This window comes from Electrophorus electricus, chromosome 15 (assembly GCF_041902795.1).
Source record: "Electrophorus electricus isolate QZ-2024a chromosome 15, ASM4190279v1, whole genome shotgun sequence".
NCBI classification, from domain to species: Eukaryota; Metazoa; Chordata; class Actinopteri; order Gymnotiformes; family Gymnotidae; genus Electrophorus; species Electrophorus electricus.
In genome coordinates, this window is record NC_137511.1 from 13,489,879 (window position 1) to 13,509,570 (window position 19,692).

Consider the following 19,692-nt stretch of genomic DNA (forward strand, 5'->3'; position numbering starts at 1 on the left):
AGTGTGAGGTAGTGTGTGCCCATATCTGAATATGGTCAAATTTATCTGAATGCACACAGCATGCATGTAAATGTCAGTGCCTTTCCCGGACACTCACCTATATTAGCTACACCTTAGTCTGCACTGATTCACTCTGCTGATTCCTCTTTCTGTGACTTTCAGCGACATTTATTCAACAGAAAAAACGTCAAGTATAATTTGTTTAAAAACAGAATAATATGAGCAGTTTTGTACCATGTCTTGAAATGGAACCTTCTTTTATTCAGAACTTTGTGTAGGTGCACAAGGCCTTAGTCAGCTATATATATCTGCTGACATCTCATTCAGTTGCCCCATCAAAGTGATCTTACATTTCATTGTTAAGGCTCTCATGCAGTACTGTTTTCAACTACAATAGTACTTTTTTTGGAAGGTATTACATTTGAGGTAGAACTCTACAGGGATGAAGGTCCCCTGTATATTTTATAGTGTTATAGATAATACACAGTGCTTTACAAAAACAATTAATTATAAATTGTTTCTAAAAATTACTGGAACATAATTGTTTTATGGTCACAAATTATGGTTCTGCTAGTACATGGTTATATTGCCTCATGCCATACGTTGCAGGCCTACGACTGCATATGCATCTCTTAACAGTATTTCATTATTAAAGGTCTGTTGTCATTCTACATGATGCAGGATGTTAATGATGCTGCCATTTCACAGTGTTGTCCATGCAATTGAATGCACATTTTAAGACCTGAATCCCTTATATCGTCTATATTAAATTAAGTTAAAACACATGATCTGTATTTGGATGGTTTTACAATCTAATACGATGAAAACCACTATCATCAGAGATATTTAAAGGGCTCCGTGTGTCTGAGCTGAGCTTTTCTTTCTTCTCGTGGGATTGTGTGTGTTGTCTGTATGTGAGCAGGTAGCACAAGTAGTAACTAGCAGTATCAAAGTCATTGTTTCAATCCATAGAGAACGCACATACTGTCATACTGATAAAGTCTCTCTGGATAAAAGACTCTGCCAAATGCTAAAATGAAGACAAATGATTGAATGTTAAGTAGCGCGTTAGCCGTTTTTTTAAATTCTTATCAGACTCCACACTTTGACATAACACACATGCACACAGACACTGAAACACACCAGGATTCTCCCCTGATGTAGACCTGGGTCTCGGAAGTTGCCTGTGATGCACTGCATGGTCCTAGAGCCCATCCGCTCACCCACCCGTCTGCAGCATTGGTCTGAGCGCTGCCTGTATTTTGTGAATGCCAGCTCAGCTGCACCTGGCTTAAGCATGCCAAGTCAACTTGTTTTAGCATCCAACTGTCATAATGTCTCTCTGTGCGTGGAAGTGTCCCAAACTGAGATGCGGTGCATCAGCAGGAACACATGGTGGCTCTGTGGGCCTAAATAGATAAGCATCATTCAGCCGCAGTTACTTATAGCTGTGTGTGTAGTCCTGTCCTAATTACAGCTTCCTTACACACACACACACACACACAGAGTCTGTTATTCTTTCATGACTAAACTGTTCAGAAGATTTAGATCCTTTTAAAACATAATCCTTACCGAAAGTTGAGAAATGATTGCTGAATAGGTGAAACTGAAAAAAAGCTGCTGTGGCTTCCTGTGATTTATCGCTGAAATTCAGTCTTTACATTGAGGTATGTGATATTATGCTCCCATTCAGGATTTGGTTTGAGATATGTGAGCCATGCGCTCTCTGGTGTGGACTGTGCTGATCTGGGGACCAGTGCCTGGAGGTCTGCCTTTGGTAGGCGATGCTTATTCACAGTGCAGCTTCCGTTCTTTTTCAACCCCTCTCCTAGTCCATCATAGCCTGTTTGAAGAGGGAGAGAGTGTGCGTGCGTGCGTGTGTGTGTGTGTTTTTCTACGATAGTTCCGGTTGGATTCTTTTGCTTCACCCCTGGAGGATTTGGGTTTTATTTTCAGGAAAACGGACACACGTACACACAAACATGCACAGACTCTTGGGAACACATGTACACACACACACACATGCAGACTCTCTGGAACACACGCACACCAACACACACTAATGCTTTGGTCTCTGCTTCCCTGAAGATTTACTTTGATTCTGTTGTTGTTTGCAAAGAATATTTAACTAAAGATTTTCCTCATCCGCTTGTATCACAAAGCATTATTCTTAAAGAAAAGATTTTAAAAGCACACACACTCACACAGTTATATATATATATATATTGCTACGTTTGCAACTATCTTTGTGGCCATTATTACAAACTACTGCAGAAATATCAACAAATGTCTAACTGTGTGTGTGTGTGTGTGTGTGTGTTTTTTTTTTAATTTAATTTTTTTTTCTTCTTCTTCTTTCATCTCACACTTTAGTGCACCTATCACTGACCGGTCTGCTGGAAGTGATTATATTATATTGAAAGGTTTTAGACTCAGCTAAAACCTTTGGCCACACTGCTTTGTGTTTCTGACATACCTTAACAGTGTAACCTTCACGTTTCGTTGCAGTCTGCTGTTGGCTCGGCTTCTCTGTGAACATGCAGCCATTTAAATGATCTGTTTTCAGAAGTGTGCTCTCCTGGAGATTCACTGCTTCAGAAGCAGCAGGGGGAGGCAAGAATCAATTGCAAAATGTATTTGCAGTTTATTATTTTAATATAGATTATAGTTGTTGTTGTTGTTGTTGTTGTTGTTGTTATTATTTAAAAGTATGTCTGAACATAAATAGTAGCATCTAATATAACTTTAAATGGAGGAAATGGGTGTAGGGGAGCCTATTGTTAAAGCACTATGGGTTAGCACATACAGTATTAGAGATGTGTTAATTAATGCATGGTGGGAAGAGGAAGGAAAAACATGTCTATTAACTAATTTTGACCTGACTGATCCAAATGAACATTGTAGACTAATAATTATTAACACTTTCTGAATGATAATCGTGACTAATAAAGGACTGTGGCTACGAGAGTAAATGGGGAATGTGCTTGGTCGGAATGCCTCCAGTTTTCATTCTGGGCGTCAAAATATTCTTTGCTCTTTGAGCCGAGATGAAGCTTTTGATGACCAGTTTCACGCTTTCACCAACAGCAATAGAGCAACTAAATGGAACAGAGGTATAACACCGCATGTTTCCTACCCCATGTCTCTTGATCTTCGATTAAGAATGCTGCTCTTTGTCCTTGGGTAGTGGAATGTGTCCAGAAACTGCCTGTGCATGTTATGTTGTAATAAGACAAAGTATTTGTGTATGTTGAAGGAACGTCTCACCACTGTTTCGTACATTTGACCCGATGGTGTATCATTTTACCGTCAGACCTTCAGGATTTAGTGGTGCCGCAGTCATGCAGTGTAACTGGAATCCACTTTAGGCCGTCTAAAAACCCCCATCACGAGTCGGGGCCAGTGATGGCCTTGGCTTTGTCTGTGCAGCGAGAGTGGCTTTGAACCCACTGTACTACTACAGGTGTGCCGGCATTGAAACCTAGGTTTACCATCCTCCATGACTCCTTTTAAACCCAAAGTGCACTGAACCAGCAAATGCAAACATTGTCATTTTATCTGTGGGTTTAGGTTGTTCAGAAAAGTGCAATTGAATCACTTGGTAAAACCAAAGTGGAAAGAACAGAATTTAGTAAAGGCTCCGTACATCTAATGCTCTTACAGATGTGACACCTCAGATCTGTGCGTGGTCAGTAATGTTGGGTTGTCTGGATAAATAGCTTTGGGAATGCTTTTTTTTTTAAAGTGAGTGTGTTAGTTGAAGTGTGTGGCTTACCAAGTTTTAACATGTAATACAAGTCACATTTTTGTGATATTGCAGCCACATCTATGGTGCAGTTTTGATCTCTGTTGATGGCAACTGCAGGATCAGAATGGAACAGTACTTTTGTTAGCATATTTCTACTCTGCATCATACCCATTACTTTGACAGCCTGTTCTTCTAAATGTGCGCACCTGTCCGAGTGCTAGCTTTCACCCGAAATGTTTTTGGTTACTGCAGCGCGAGGTGCTGGAAACCCATTGGGCTTTGGCACATTTGGCTTTACTTCACAAGTGAATCGCTTTCACCTTCCTCTCTATATTGTCTCTGTGTTGAGGCGAGGTTGTGGCTCGCGGAGCATACAGCAGCCGCGCCGTGTGCGTGTCGTGCTCTTCAGAACGATGGGAGAGGGCTGAGAAGAAGCTTGCTGATGGCCTCTTCTTACAGGTGCATCCCAGTGCATCTCAGCGGTGCTAGGAGTCGCTAAGATAAGACATCACGGCTGTAGAACCTAACGTGAAGCTATTGCTCTTGCCATACGTTCCTTGAGATTTTCAATAGACACAGTGAGAGTGACGAGAGCTTCAGTGTGGATGTCCAGCTGTGAACATTGGCCTTAATGGCTCTGTATGGGTCCTGTACTTTGCCCAGGGATGGAAAAGCGAGCGATGCCTCCATGCCTTCTCCTGCTGTGTAATAAATCTGTCTCTGTTTGCCTCTCTCTCTCTCTCTCTCTCTCTCTCTCTCTCGCTTTTTCCCTCTGCCTCATCTCCCTCTCTTTCCTCCCTCTCTCTCCACCTCTTTCTCTCCCACATCTCCCTCTGTGTATCTCTGTATCTCTCTCTCTCTCTCTCTCTCTCTCTCTCTCTCTCTCTCTCTTTCTCGGACAGTGAGTTTCATTTGGACTGGGTTTATTAACAGTGTGGACTGGGTTTATTAACAGTGTGGACTGGGTTTATTAACAGTGTGGACTGGGTTTATTAACAGTGTGGACTGGGCTCATTTAGAGTGATGAGATTCATTTGGACTGGGCTTGTTTACAGTGTGGACTGGGCTTAGATACAGTGTGGACTGGGCTTAGATACGGTGTGGACTGGGCTTAGATACGGTGTGAACTGGGCTTAGATACAGTGTGGACTGGGCTCATTTAAGATGGCGTGGACTAGGCTTAGATACAGTGTGGACTAGGCTTAGATACAGTGTGGACTGGGCTTAGATACAGTGTGGACTGGGCTTAGATACAGTGTGGACTGGGCTCATTTAAGATGGTGTGGACTGGGCTTAGATACAGTGTGGACTTGGCTCATTTAAGATGGCGTGGACTAGGCTTAGATACAGTGTGGACTGGGCTTATTTAGAGTGATGAGATTCATTTGGACTGGGCTTATTTACAGTGTGGACTGGGCTTATTTGTTTCCCTATTGACAAATTGTTTCCACACCATATTGCAGGACCATTTTATTTATTCATTTTTTTGTATACTACCTTGTCTTTCAGTTTTTTGCTTGATTGACACACATGCCCATCCCATTTCCTGCTATCTCTCATCCTTCTCTCTTTGATTGGCAGGCAGCATGCATTTGCCTTCCAGGCACCATCTGAGAGATCACTAGCTGATGAGAATCTGCAGGTTAAATGAAATATGGTGTTTCTTTGCCGCAGACGGATCTTTTTCCATATGTTTGATTTTTCCCTGTGTGGGTGTATATTATAAATGGAGAATACTAAACAGTGACTGCATAAGGTAGTGGCATGCCTCGTGCCAATAGGGCTTGCCAGTTGCAATGTGCTTTGCAATTTGTCTGTAGCAGGGGGGCAGGAAGTGTGTGGTGGGTGTGTGAGGTGTGGCGGTGCGTCTCTGTGTGTGCGTGCGTGCGCAGTGTGAGTGGGGTGTGTGCATGCACCCGTGTGTCTGAGTTCATAACTCTCGGATGAGTTAAGAGCATGTCAGACTGATCTGTCCCCGGTGCCTGCAATAAATATTAATATGGTTTGGGTTTGTACTTGGGTGAAGCCTTCTATGAAATGTGCTCCAAGGCCAGTAGAGATTGCAGCAGTGGACATAAATGTCATGTGGTAACTCCGATTCATGTGTGAATGTGACCATTCGAGAGAGTCACCCTGATTGCTGACTAAATGGCCATTAGCATCTGAGCGTTTTTGTAAGTGTGGTATTGCTATTTTCACTATTGTTATAGAAAAGAAAAAAAAAAAAAAACCAGTAACTTAGTTGGATAGTGTGTGGAGACTTGTGCCTGTGTGTATGTGCGCTAAGGCCAAGAGATATGTAAATAGCCAGTGAAAGCATGTGCCTTCTGCAGCAGACGTGAGCGTGGCTTTGTGTGCAGACTGCAGAGAGGTCCTGCTTCCACTGATGACTGACCAGCTGAAGTTCCACCTGGAGCAACAGGAAGAGCTTGAAGCCTGCTGCCAGCTGCTCAGCAACATACTGGAGGTGCTGTACAGGAGCGACGTGGTGAGTATGGACACACACTCTCTCACACACGTGCACTAGCAAATACACACATGCACACACGCGCACACCTTTACACCCTTAGCAATTTGCACGTGCCAGGCTACATGGCAGCCACAATACTGTTCATTCATTTACACTTACAGTTGAGATATGAGACTAGAGTGATATGAAACTGTATCCATATTTATCTCTCACACACATGCATGCAAAGTTGTATGTGAGCCTGCTCTGCGCCGGTGTGTTGAAATGAGGCCCCAGAGATATTATTCAAGCTCGTACTCGCACACAGTTTCTCTGCCATACAGGGGCACAGTATTGCCCACTGCTCTTGCCAGTCTCTGTTTAATGAGGCCATCTTACTCCACTCTCTGCACATTAGAAACAAATGATTATTTCATGGACATCTTGCTCCATAATTCAGTTCTACTTTATGAACTGTGCTGAGGTTCACTTCTTTTCTTGCTCTGGGTATTTCTCCATGTTCTCTCTCTACTTTCTCCCATTTTTGCCCTCTCTGCTTCAACTTTGTGTGTTTGTGTTTGTGTTTGTGTGTGTGTGTGTGTGTGTGTGTGTGTCTGTGTGTGTGTGTGTGTGTGTGTGTGTCTGTGTGTGTGTGTGTGTGTGTGTGTGTGTCTGTGTGTGTGTGTCTGTGTGTTTTACGATGGTTTACTCAGGTCTGCATCATTGTGATGTCTGCTGTATGTGTATACTGCAGACTTGGAGACATGAGCTTTAAATGATGAAGGCATCTTTGAACTGGGTTGTGTGGTGTGCATGCACACGCGGGTGTTGCGTAAGGCAAATGTCATAAATGACGTGTAGGCCTTATTTTTTTGTAGTTTGAGAGGTGGCTGATGCTCAGAGTTTAAGGAGGTTTGAGGAATAGCAGATTTAATAATTCACCTACTGCTGGGAGTCTCATTTTAGATTTCCCTGCAGACACACAAACAATCTAAGATCCAACCTGGAGCAAAGGCAGTATCAAGCTAATGGGCCTTTCAGGCTTCTGTGTAGTCCAAAAGGATTGCGTTCAGATTAGCACATTTCTTCAGCTGTGAAATATAGCTTTATACGTCCCTGGTCGGTTAAAATGTAAATAGCAGTCAGAAGATCATGTTTTGAGAATGTCTGCCTTCAAAAAACCATGATTATTGGTGCATGTGAATATGGGGCTTTTGGTGCACTGTATGACAGATATAATTTCCTGTTATGTGATGTCCAATAGCTCTTGTTCAATCGTGCGTTTGTGTGTGTGTGTGTGTGTGTGTGTGTGTGTGTGTGTGTGTGTGTGTGTGTGTGTGTTGATTTCCAGGGTCCTACACAGTGGCATGTTCAGATCATTATGGAGAAGTTGCTGAGGACTGTGAACCGGACTGTGATCTCAATGGGTCGAGACTCTTCCCTGATAGTAAGCCTGTGCTTTCTTCTGCTCCTGCACTAAGCCTGACACTGCCTTGCTGGGCCCCCTGGGCCCCTGACAGTGCCTCGCTGGCTCCCACAAGCCCCTGCCAATGCCTCGCTGGGCTCCCCCGGGCCCCTGACAGCTGGATGTTTCTATGCAGTTCAGCCTGATGGATGCTGGTGCCACTGCTTCACTGGTGGGCAGTACTTCCTGTAGGCATTACTTCATCCTCCACATCTGCATTTAATAATGCAGTTAATAAGTGTTAATAAGTGGGTTACAGCCTAGTTACTGTGCTTTTTGCATAGTTTGGAGTAGAATCACATGCGTACATGAGCGTACATGCACAGACTCTCAAACACAAACTGCCATAGAGCAGCACATGAGAAGCGGGTTAATGCTGGCTAAACTCTAGCACCCCTCTTTGCAACAGACATATATAAATTACTGGCCATTTCATTTACTGCAGAAGTGCACTCTTATTCTCCATCTTTCCTTTCTATTGCTCTGCCTTTCTCCCTTTCATGCTCTCACTCTCACTCACACCCTCTCACACGGTCACTCCCTGGCTACATCAGGTTCTTTCTCTCTGAAACACACTTGCGTGTACGTGTGCACATGCGCACACACTTTATATGTGTGATGAGGATTTAGACCACACCAATTCAGCTTCACCTTATTACAGGTCCAGTTCTTGGCCTCTTTAATTAACCTAAATGTGTTTTGGTTTTTTTTTCGTTCTGAAGGACTGGAAACACTCAGAGCTTGCCGGATTTGAGCTTAGATTTATTCTTAAAGGTGGATATAGATCTTTCTTTTTGTCACCAGGGTTTCTTCTTATTGGTTTGCTTCTGTGCGTGATAAAGATCATTTTGTGTGTGTATGTGTGTGTGTGTGAGAGAGTGTGTGCATGCATACTCATTTACTGTTATTTGATCTCAGGTGGCTTGTTAGAGAGGGCTTATATTTTGCCGTGGTTTGCGGGGAGTGCGTGGCCCCGCTCGGGGCTGTCCTTGTGTGCCCTTCTACCAGCCCCTGACTGTTCTAACCTATCAACTCTCACCACTGCTTTTATAGTGATATTACCTCTTTCCTTGAAGGTCATTACCTTTTCTAGTCCAAAATCACACTGTTTTTGTGGCGGTTTGTGTGGGTCATGGCTAAATATGCCAGTTTCACTAATATTGTTAACTTGAAACTTCTTTATATTTGGTTCTGTTAAATGTGTATGAAGTATCATAAAGACCATCTAGAAGGTATTGTACCATTCTCTTCATTCAGGGTAGTAGCAGTTGCCATGACGATTTGTCTACAGAAACAACAGTATTTGAGCACATTTGAAAAGTGCACATCGCGCTCCCTCTCTCTCTCTTTCTCTTTATTTATATATATATATATATATATATATATATATATATATATATATATATATATATATATAGTGTGTGTGTACATATAAATATATATGTGTGTATATATATATATATATAAATATATATGTGTGTGTGTGTGTGTGTGTGTGTGTGTATATATATATATAAATATATATGTGTGTGTGTGTGTGTGTGTGTGTATATATATATATAAATATATATGTGTGTGTGTGTGTGTGTGTGTGTATATATATATATAAATATATATGTGTGTGTGTGTGTGTGTGTGTGTATATATATATATAAATATATATATGTGTGTGTGTGTGTGTGTGTGTATATATATATAAATATATATGTGTGTGTGTGTGTGTGTGTGTGTATATATATATATAAATATATATGTGTGTGTGTGTGTGTGTGTGTGTATATATATATATAAATATATATGTGTGTGTGTGTGTGTGTGTGTGTGTGTATATATATATATAAATATATATGTGTGTGTGTGTGTGTGTGTGTATATGTATGTATATATATATATATGCATGCATGCATGCTTGTTTCCAGAGAGCTGTTCAGGGACACAGTTATTTATAGTGGAAGGATGAACTTGCCTGTTGTTTGGAATATTGGTGCAGCGTTTTCAGAGCTGCAGCGGTTTCAGAATAAGAGCTGTTTGTGTTTGCGTTCCATGTTTGTATCTTGCAGTTAGAAATGTCCTTTCTGGAAGTCATTCTTTAAAAGTGCAGAGTGTTCCAGTGCTTGTCTTGACTCAGCCAGATCTGCCTCTCTCAGACGCTGCTTAATACACTGCCGTTGGCCACAGGTCTTTGCGGGCTTTACCCTTTACCTCTCCTCTGATGGCGAGCCCTCGGCGTGTCGTAGCGGTCCTACTCGGGGCCTTCCTCTGCCATCACGGCGCACTCACGCTGCATACCCAGAGCACGGGCCTTCGTCCTAACAGACGTGAGGATTCCGTTTACGCGTAGCATAACCGTTGCATTTGATGTGGAGAACACAGGTGTCACACCTGCCTCTTGTGTGTTGTCTTTTCGCAAAGCATTGCTTGTGCCTAGAGAGGTCAGGCCGTGGTACTGGCCTGTCCCAGGGCCCTTTCCACTCCGTTCACATTTTTATTTTTCCTTCCCACTTTCCAAGGCGGCATGAACAGGTGTTTGGACTCTTAATAGGATCCACCTTGAGCGGCTGCAGGGTGAGGAAAGCCAGCCCAGAGGTGCAGTGTGAGCACTTAGCCGCCGCACTGCTTCTCATCTTAGTCCCTGTTTGCTTTTCGTCTCTCCTTTTCTTCTTCACATCTCCCTCCCTTCCTCTCTTCCTCCCCACTGCAGCAGCTAGTGGGTCCAGTAGTAGCTGTATAGACAGTCGACCCTTACGACTCGCGCTAAATCCCAGCCACTGAAACCCTAATGCTAAGATCACATAACGCACCTCTTCAGCTCCCACAGAGAGCCGTTCGGCCGTCCCCCGCCTTTGCTGACCACTGTGCTCTGTGGCTTTGCAGTAAATCTGCCCCCCCCCCAAGTGGAAATTGCAGCCACGGTGGTTCAAAGGCATAAAGAACAGCCCTGATGTCCTTAAGCGTTTAAAGCGTTCCATCTTTATTTAACGGCCAATAAGAGCAGCTTGAATTTTTAAAGGCCCCGTGCCTGAGTTAGTACTGAGCCGCATTGCACAAATGAGCAGCTGGGGATGTGGGGGCTTTCTTCCGTATGTGCAACTCCTTTTTTTCATTAATGTGTTCATAATTTTGAAATATTTGTGTAGGCATGTTGCATCTGTATGTGTCAACGTGCATGTGCATTGTGCAACATTGCTCAGCAAACCACCTCTCTACAGTGTACTTGCCCATCAGACCTGAGATTCAAATTTATGCATTAAGTTGCCTCATCCAGATTCTGCTGTGTATGAGTGTAGAATTCAGATTGTACACACACACACACACACACACAAAAAGAAAAAACTCTATGCCCTGCCTGCAGATATGACAGTTTGGCTGTATTAACCTCTTTTTCTCCAGTGCTTTTCACACTATAGAAACACATCTCTACTGACATCGCGGCTCATGACTGCACGTGTGCATTGCACCGTTTTCTCTCCTAGTGCAGCTAGGAATGGTTCCCCCCTCATTATAGGTGTTCTAACAAAGGACTTCATGGGTTACTTTTGTGACCCACGCGTTCTCTAGCTGAAATAACCCACCCAACTTACATGCATTGCATGTTTAATGTACATCGCGCTGCAGGTCCAGGTTCGTTCTTGGTCTCTGCTCTCGAACAGCTCGCCTTCTCTGTCTTCTGTCTCATTCACACTTCTGTGCCACTCCTCATTTGTCTCAGCCCCTTTTCCCTCTGTATTTAGCAATCTCCACTTTAAATCACTGTGCACCTTTTGAATGTAAAAAAACACCTGCAAGTTGTCTGCAGTGGGAGGGGAGAGTAGAGAGTGATTGGTTCCTTGAGGTGAATGACAGTCCGTTGTTTTAGCATAAGAACCTGCACTCCCAGATAGGTTTCTATTGCACGGAGAATGATGTATTATGTTGTGGGTGTTTATGATGTACTTGAGCATGAAACTCGTGCCAGTGTATTTAGTTTTGCTGAATCTCCTCGTTCTAGTATGTTAAAGATGAGCTTTCCAGGGAACCTCTGAAGGATGACGCTGTTTATGGCAGCCAGACGGCACCCACACGTAATGAACTTTCAGTTGTCTCTGCCGGGTGTTTGTGACGGCTTTCAAAAGCATTTACAAACGTTTACTTTCAAATACAGTGCATGTACCCAGTTCAGACGAGGTAAAAAAAATCCTTTAATAAAAAACACTTTTTATTTTTCTTATTATTTTTTAAATGCAACCAAACACCATTATGCATTATTCGTGTTTGAACATGGTCAAGTATTCAGATGAGAGAGCTGTTTTCTTTCCTTCAGGTTTTATTTTGTATATTAAATTGTTTGATTTTAAAAACAGTATAAAATGCACAATATTGCACATAGTGAATCAATTGCACTTCTTTAAGGTACAGATAACATCTAAGTCTCTCTCCACGCTACAGTAGAACTATTCAAGAATCAAATTCTTTGATATACAAGAGAAGCGAGCGAAAGTGGGATAAGGTATTTTATTCTAGCCGTCAGAAACGGAGAGAGGTTTAGAGGCCATGAGATCAGACAGACACTCTCCTAAGTAGAATTGTCCTTGGAGTTGAGGAGTTCACGGCTTGGAGATGGCTGGGGTCTGCTCTCGTGAAACCTGTAAGCCTCGGGCTGCAATTGGCTCCGCCGGTGCCGTTCTTGTGCACGTTCTACTCCACGGGCTGCTGGCCCAGATGCTGCTAGTCCTGACTGGATGTCCTGCTCCCTAGAAAGCTTGATTCCACACAACTGTTGTTTTTTTTTTTTTTGGTTTTTTTTTAAGGAAAAAAAAAAAACTCCCAAAATAACAGCAACAACCAAAAAAAAGCTTAAGGATATTACATAAGATGCTGATGTTGACTATTAGGGTTTCGAGGCCTGTGTGCTGAGAGCAGTGATTTTGGAGGGGGGAGGAGGCGTGTCTGCCCCCTGGCTGCACCGCTGGGCTGACTCATCCAGTGCCAGGGTGTCTGCTTCCTTATCACGTGTGAGGTCAGTGTGCCCTGTTGAGGACGCATGGGTATGCGCAGAGGCCGCCTTACAGGTGTTCTGTAGGTATCTCTGAGCACCGTTCAAACACGATGGCTGCAAAGTCATTGGCGTTAACATCTGACATTATATGCTGTGGAGCACATGGCTGTATTCCTCCTCAGTGGGGTTGTGAAAAGGAGAAAGTTGGATTTGAAATAGAATTTAATTTCTACAATCCTGATGCATCAGGAATATCGTCCTGTTTCTTTTTTGTTTTTTTTCTCCATCTTTTCAACATTTTACTAATCCAGTAACACTGAAGCAAGATATAAGTTCATATAATGTATATTAGAAAATCTGAATTTAATGCTTAATATTACGAATATAGAAAAATAAGTGATGTTCAGTTTTTCCCCTTTAAATTAGTATCTCAAAGTTAATAGATGTGTAGAACTTCAGAAACTTGGATTTATATAGAAATTTGATACATAACTGAAAGTTTTTTTATTTAATTTTTTTTATCCTTGTTCTCCATAGTTTGAGAATATCCTTTCACTTTTATCCAGAAGCCCATTTAAATCTCTGTTTCCCCTTTGTCATCTCCAGTAGACTTTATTCAGTCTGAAGTATTATTGTGCTTTGTCTTCATGGCAAGACTCTGGTCATGTTGATATCCATGAATGGCAATAATAGGAATAGGCTAATGTCTTTAGTCCAGGGAATCTGTGGACTACTGTATTTAGTTCAGGGAAACTGGACTGCTGTCTTTAATCCAGGGAATATGTGAATTGCTGTCTTTAGTCCAGGGAATCTGTGGATTGCTGTCTTTTGTCCAGGGAATCTGTGAATTGCTGTCTTTAGTCCAGGGAATCTGTGGACTACTCTCGTTTTGTCCAAGGAACCTGTGGACTATTTTTAGTCCAGGGAATCTGTGAATTGCTGTCTTTTGTCCAGGGAATCTGTGAATTGCTGTCTTTAGTCCAGGGAATCTGTGGACTACTCTCGTTTTGTCCAAGGAACCTGTGGACTATTTTTAGTCCAGGGAATCTGTGAATTGCTGTCTTTTGTCCAGGGAATCTGTGAATTGCTGTCTTTAGTCCAGGGAATCTGTGGACTACTCTCGTTTTGTCCAAGGAACCTGTGGACTATTTTTAGTCCAGGGAATCTGTGGACTGATGCCTTTTTTCCAGAGAATCTGTGAACTACTATATTTAGTTCAGGGAATTTGTGGACTACAGAATTAGTGGTCTTTAGTCCACTGTCCAATATATCTATAATGCAAGTAAGCAAACAAATAAATAAGCAGCTCTGAGCCTATGAATAAACTCATCATTGAATAAAGATGTTTTCTACATGTGGCTAAATAAATAATGATTATTTGTTACTGTGTAGATTTTATTTTATATATATTTAAATGCATGAGGTTAACCCACGTTAATCCAATCTCATTTCGCACCTTGCTGAGCTGCAAATGGGGGGATTTTACGCTCTATTTACGGGAATTAGTCCAAAAATATTCCCTTTTTTCTGCACTGAATTGGGAAATACAGTCCCAAGTAGAATCTATTTTAGATTTCAAAGCACATTCTGGTGTTTTCCAGTCAGGTTGCATGTCCAGGATCCAAAACGTTTTATTTTTTCATTTCACTCTTAAAATATCCCAAAGAGGATGACGAGCTGTTGACAAAGGGTAGAAATCGGGGCAAATCAGAGGAAGGAACGGGGGTGGTTGGGGTTGAGGGGGCGTGTCCTGCTCCTGCTCTCAGAGGAACCAGAGTTTCCAGCGCGCATGCTTTTTAGCCTCGACTTTGGACTTGCGCTTGGGTGTTGAAGAGAACGCCTCCTGGGGGTAAGGCAGTGAAGTGAAGGGAGTGTCCTCTGCTGAGCACAGCTTCTTCATCAGAGGCTGCAACTTGTCCTCCTGCTGCTTAAAGTCCAGCTCCACACTAGAGTGAGAGAGAGAGTGAGAGAGAAACAGACAGACAGAGAGGGCTATTACTGAGGAGTTTCTCTGCACATATCCCTCTAACTCCATGAGAGAGCCCTGTCACGTTAGACATTCGGACCCTGAGGACGACCTTCAGTGGTTAAAGTATTGTTTGAAAGAGGGTTGTATTGGACTGTGAGAGTAAGATTAATAGTTGCAATGTTCTAATTCTTGTGCCACAAATGTGCACATTGAAACAGAAACACATGCTATCTTAAATCCTCAGTAGAGACAATAGGGCTCCTCATTGTGACTCAAGCCGTGTGTGTGTGTGTGTGTGTGTGTGTGTGAGTGATTGAGTGATTTGGTTATAATGAGTTCTGTCAGATCAATCTGTAAACTTCCTGCTGGGCAGCTGTGTGTGTGAACAGATGATTATTTGTTTGTCTTTTTCTTTCTTATTATTCTTTTGATGAGTCATACCAGACTTCCTTGGATGGCTGGATGTTCATTACTTCACCTTCCTCAATTATACATACACATGAAAACACACACATATACACACACACACACACACACACACACACACACACACACACACACACACACACAGTTATAACCTGATGAGATTTCACTTCTTGCAGCACATGGCACACTGGCTAAGGTGTACCCCAGAGGTCTGTAAACTGTTGTCATTATGTCGGTAGGGGTGCACAGCTGACACAGCTGTCTCCCACCCCCCCAACCTTCCTCCCTCTCTCCCACCTTCCTCTCCCTCGCTGAGTGAGGAGGCTTAGCATAAAGCACTTAACAAACAACAGGAGGAAGATTCATACTTGGTCTTTTACCAGATTGTAGAAAATTGATGGCCTATAGCAACGCCATTTTAAGTATAGCATTAAATGAAAATCCCATTCTCAAATAACAGCTTTTCTGCATTTTTACAGTATTTTAAAATGACATTTTTCTTCTTTTATTTTGTGAAATGCACAAGATTTAGTACAAAAATTACCTCACACTGTGTACCACAAAAAAATAGTCATGCACTGCGTCCAACCGAATGAGTATATTAACATATTCACCAAATCTATAAACAAAAAAATCTACTTAAAATCTGACCTTTTTCTGCTCGTATTGCAGGTATACTTGCTGTGCAAGATTTAGTTACCTGCATTCCTGCAACTGTCAGGGGAGGAGGTATAGCATTAGTTAAGACAACAGACCTAAACGAGCTGCACCATGGTTGGCCATGTTAATAGAGCTATGTGCTTAGTAGACCTCTGTGATTGGTTGGGTTCTTTATTTGTCTTGAGAGTGTCGAGTAGCTTTGTCTAGGAAGACCTGACTGTTGACACAATGTGAACGGAATCATTTGAGTAATGGTGCAGCTCTGTTGTGATTTCTGTGATTGTTTCTGAGTAGGCCTTCTGATGTTGTAGCGATCTTGGTGTCAGAGTAATAATATTCATGCCACTAGGCATTTGATGAGCTGTGTCTCTTGTATGGTGCATCTTGGGACTGGGCCTTTGGCCAGATTGCTGCTGTGTACACTCATCCAGCCCCTAGGTGGCGCTTGGCTCAGGTCTCCTTGGCTGAGCTCTCTTCATCAGGCAGGTGGTCCTGGAGGGGCAAGGGGAGGTGGAGGAGTGCTTCTGAAAGATTAATTGCTTTTTTTTGAAGTGGGATCAAAATAATGAAATCAGAGATTCTTCTACTATATCTGCAGAAAGAGGCATGAGAGACATGCCACCTTAAATAGCTCATGCATCTGAGGATCAACGGACGACCCCTACTTCACCTTTACTGTTACTTTCTGAGAGCTTCTGGAGCTTTGGTGTGGATCATAAAGATCCAGGAAGGAGACTGCACATGCTGTGATGGGTGTTGTGCCTTAGCCATGTTGATCAGACCTGTGTTGTGCATCGGTGCAGACGCCTGCCCCACGCTGTGTATCGGTGCAGACGCCTGCCCCGCGCTGTGTATCAGTGCAGACGCCTGCCCCGCGCTGTGCATCGGTGCAGACGCCTGCCCCGCGCTGTGTATCAGTGCAGACGCCTGCCCCGCGCTGTGCATCGGTGCAGACGCCTGCCCCGCGCTGTGTATCGGTGCAGACGCCTGCCCCGCGCTGTGCATCGGTGCAGACGCCTGCCCCGCGCTGTGCATCGGTGCAGACGCCTGCCCCGCGCTGTGCATCGGTGCAGACGCCTGCCCCGCGCTGTGTATCAGTGCAGACGCCTGCCCCGCGCTGTGCATCGGTGCAGACGCCTGCCCCGCGCTGTGTATCGCTGCAGACGCCTGCCCCGCGCTGTGCATCGGTGCAGACGCCTGCCCCGCACTGTGTATCGGTGCAGACGCCTGCCCCGCGCTGTGCATCGGTGCAGACGCCTGCCCCGCGCTGTGCATCGGTGCAGACGCCTGCCCCGCGTTGTGCATCGGTGCAGACGCCTGCCCCGCGCTGTGCATCGGTGCAGACGCCTGCCCCGCGCTGTGCATCGGTGCAGACGCCTGCCCCGCGCTGTGCATCGGTGCAGACGCCTGCCCCGCGCTGTGCATCGGTGCAGACGCCTGCCCCGCGCTGTGCATCGGTGCAGACGCCTGCCCCGCGCTGTGCATCAGTGCAGACGCCTGCCCTGTGCATCCGCCTCCTGCTGCCTTTACTCAAGCTTGCACTTATGGCTCAATGGAAGATGTTGGCCGTGTCTTCATTCCTAACTTTACAATAGTAAATAACCCATTGCATATCATCTGTAGGAGCAATAAAACTGTCTCGTTACCACAGATAAACATTATTCGTAGCAAAAGGCTTTCTAAAATGTCTTGTCAACTTCTCAGCTGAGCCTTAGCCCATATAGCAGTGAGAGGTGTCTGTGTAGAGGGCCTATAGAGCACAGAGGGAGGGATATTCTGCACTGTCTGACACTACCTTTAGGTGAATGGCATCACAAAGCCTTTTAATGCTGTATACCCAAAATCCCTCTTCAATATATTTTCTAAGTGTGGCAGCTCAGGAGTGGGTAGGTTTATTTTAGACATGGGTCTCCTATGACTTCTAGCCAAACGTAAAATACTGGACTTTTTTTGTTTTACTGGACTTTTTGAGCTTCTGATGATGAAAAATGAAATGTGTTGTGTTGCATGCATGAGCAGTTTAAATTCATCCACATGGCTTTATGGAAGATGAGTTTTCAGATATGCTGTTCAAAATACACCAAGCACAAAACCTCATCTCTGATGTTTACACTGGTGAACCCTGTAACCTGATACATACAGAAGAAAGTGATTGGCCCGATGAACCAGGTGGATGCACCAATTGTGCGCACATGTATGTGCACGCAAGTCAGGGAGAAACTGTCGCTGCTCCTTCAAGGACTTGCCCGTGTGTGAGAGTGAATGAGTGAGATGGGTCTTTCCTCACAGGCCAAAGGCAATGCTGCTATTAACAAATTAATCACAGTGCAGACCCTTGTAATTATGCCCTTATCAATCCAGCCTTATACTCACTATGGCAGTCAGAGAGAGAGAGAGAGAGAGAGAGAGGAGCAGGCCAATCACTGATTATCTGGATAAGGCAGGGGTGTCAGAAGCCAGAGCTTTAAGCTGCTCATAGAATTCTGCAGTGTAATTGATGATGGCCTCATTATAGCTGTTTATCTCAATATCTCTGAGCGGCTGCTTTGTTCTAAGAACCTTTAATCCTTTAGGGCATTTGTCAGCTGCAGACAGGAAGAGTTTGTCCTTCAGTATCAAACGCTGATCAGTCTGTCTGTCACACACTGAGTCTTTAGCTGAGAATTTTCAGCATTTCTCCACTGGCTTCTGTGCTATGGCCAAGTTCTGCTGCTAATCTGAACTCGGATCTAGTCGCGCACTGTGTTGTCCACTGCATGACAGAGCTGTGATATTAGCCAGGGCACTGGAGGCTGTTGTCATCATGCGATTTACCACACAACACTAATGTAAACAAACACATAACAGCAACAATGGAGGAGCTTCAAGTTCTGATTTGCCTTTTACTCAACACTTGGTTTTATGTTACGAGTCAGGGACAATGTAAACTGATTCCATTGTACTGTTACTCAAGATTGTGTCTACTCTGTAATAAACAGCAGAAAAAGAGGCAACTGTAGCAAGTTACATTTACATTACATTTATGGCATTTAGCTGACACTTTTTTCAAGGCTTGAACTGGCAACCTTCCGATTACAAGCGGAGTACCTTAAGCACTGAGCTACCACTACCCAAAGCGTTTTATTTATTTGTTTATTTGTATTTATTTTTATTTATTTATTATTATTTTTTAAAGACCCTTGGTATGCCAGAACAAAGAGGAACCAAACTCAGCTCATCCTTATGTACAGTAAGGGTCGCTTGGGAGCGAAAAAAGCATCAGATCACACAATCACGGCTTGGACCCCATGCCTTGCCATGCCATCCTGCCCGGTGGTCTGCCGGAAGGGGGCCGGCCCGCGTGCTCATCCCAGCCCTTCTGTGACCATTCCCCAGAGGCCAAAAACATCTCTGTGGGTGAGCAGCGACACGCAGGTACACCTGCTGTGGGCACGTCTCTGCTGAACATAATGATTGGAGTTTGCAGTACGACGGGGACGTGGGCGCCGAGCATGACTGAACCCAGTGTTTCCCCGCTGTAGGGGAGGACTGTACGCTAGGAATCGCTCGGCCCGGCCCAGCAGACCGAGGCCGACGCAGGCGCTTGATCTCACTTCCTGTCCAGGGGTCCTCAGGCACTGCACATTCTTTCCAACTGTAGCCCCGCGTGACACGGGGCTTAAGCCTCCCAAATGCGGTAGAGGAGCCGGACCAAAAGCAAGCCTAGCCGCTGGGTCTCCGGCTGTCCAGTTTTTGGAATCGCTGCTTTATGGTTTGACAATGGCCCATTTCATTCAGTACGGCAAGAAATGTAACCGTAGTTTCTAAACTTGCTGCAAGCCCGTGCCAAATAAAATGGAGACCGTGGATGAGGCCTCAGGTCAAAGACTGTGAATAATTCAATAGCATGTCACAGCGTAGAACCAGACCCCAACACAAGGCTCAGATTGTGTTGGTCTCTCTGGAGCTTCCACCTCTCCCCACTGTTTCCTTCAGGCCCGAGTTTCTTTCGCGTGCCTCC

At 44.1% G+C, this 19,692-nt stretch overlaps 2 protein-coding genes across 6 annotated transcripts in view; one reads left to right on the forward strand and one right to left on the reverse strand.

Annotated features, from left to right (window-relative positions):
- Window positions 1–19,692, forward strand: part of dock1 (dedicator of cytokinesis 1) — a 182,581-nt gene that overhangs the window by 60,510 nt on the left and 102,379 nt on the right. For all 4 annotated transcript variants that reach the window (XM_035533660.2, XM_035533661.2, XM_035533662.2 and 1 more), the window contains 2 exons: window positions 6,109–6,236; window positions 7,549–7,644. In XM_035533660.2, coding sequence (XP_035389553.1) covers window positions 6,109–6,236; window positions 7,549–7,644 — 224 coding nt within the window. The remainder of the gene's footprint in view (window positions 1–6,108; window positions 6,237–7,548; window positions 7,645–19,692) is intronic.
- The window catches only part of insyn2a (inhibitory synaptic factor 2A), a 36,649-nt gene continuing 26,536 nt past the window's right edge, over window positions 9,580–19,692 (reverse strand). The window contains exon 4 of one of the 2 annotated variants that reach the window (XM_027017490.3): window positions 9,580–14,583. In XM_027017490.3, coding sequence (XP_026873291.2) covers window positions 14,400–14,583 — 184 coding nt within the window. In that variant the 3' untranslated portion in view covers window positions 9,580–14,399. Of the gene's footprint in view, window positions 16,185–19,692 lie in introns of both variants that reach the window. The other variant, XM_081697210.1, reaches the window with a different exon arrangement.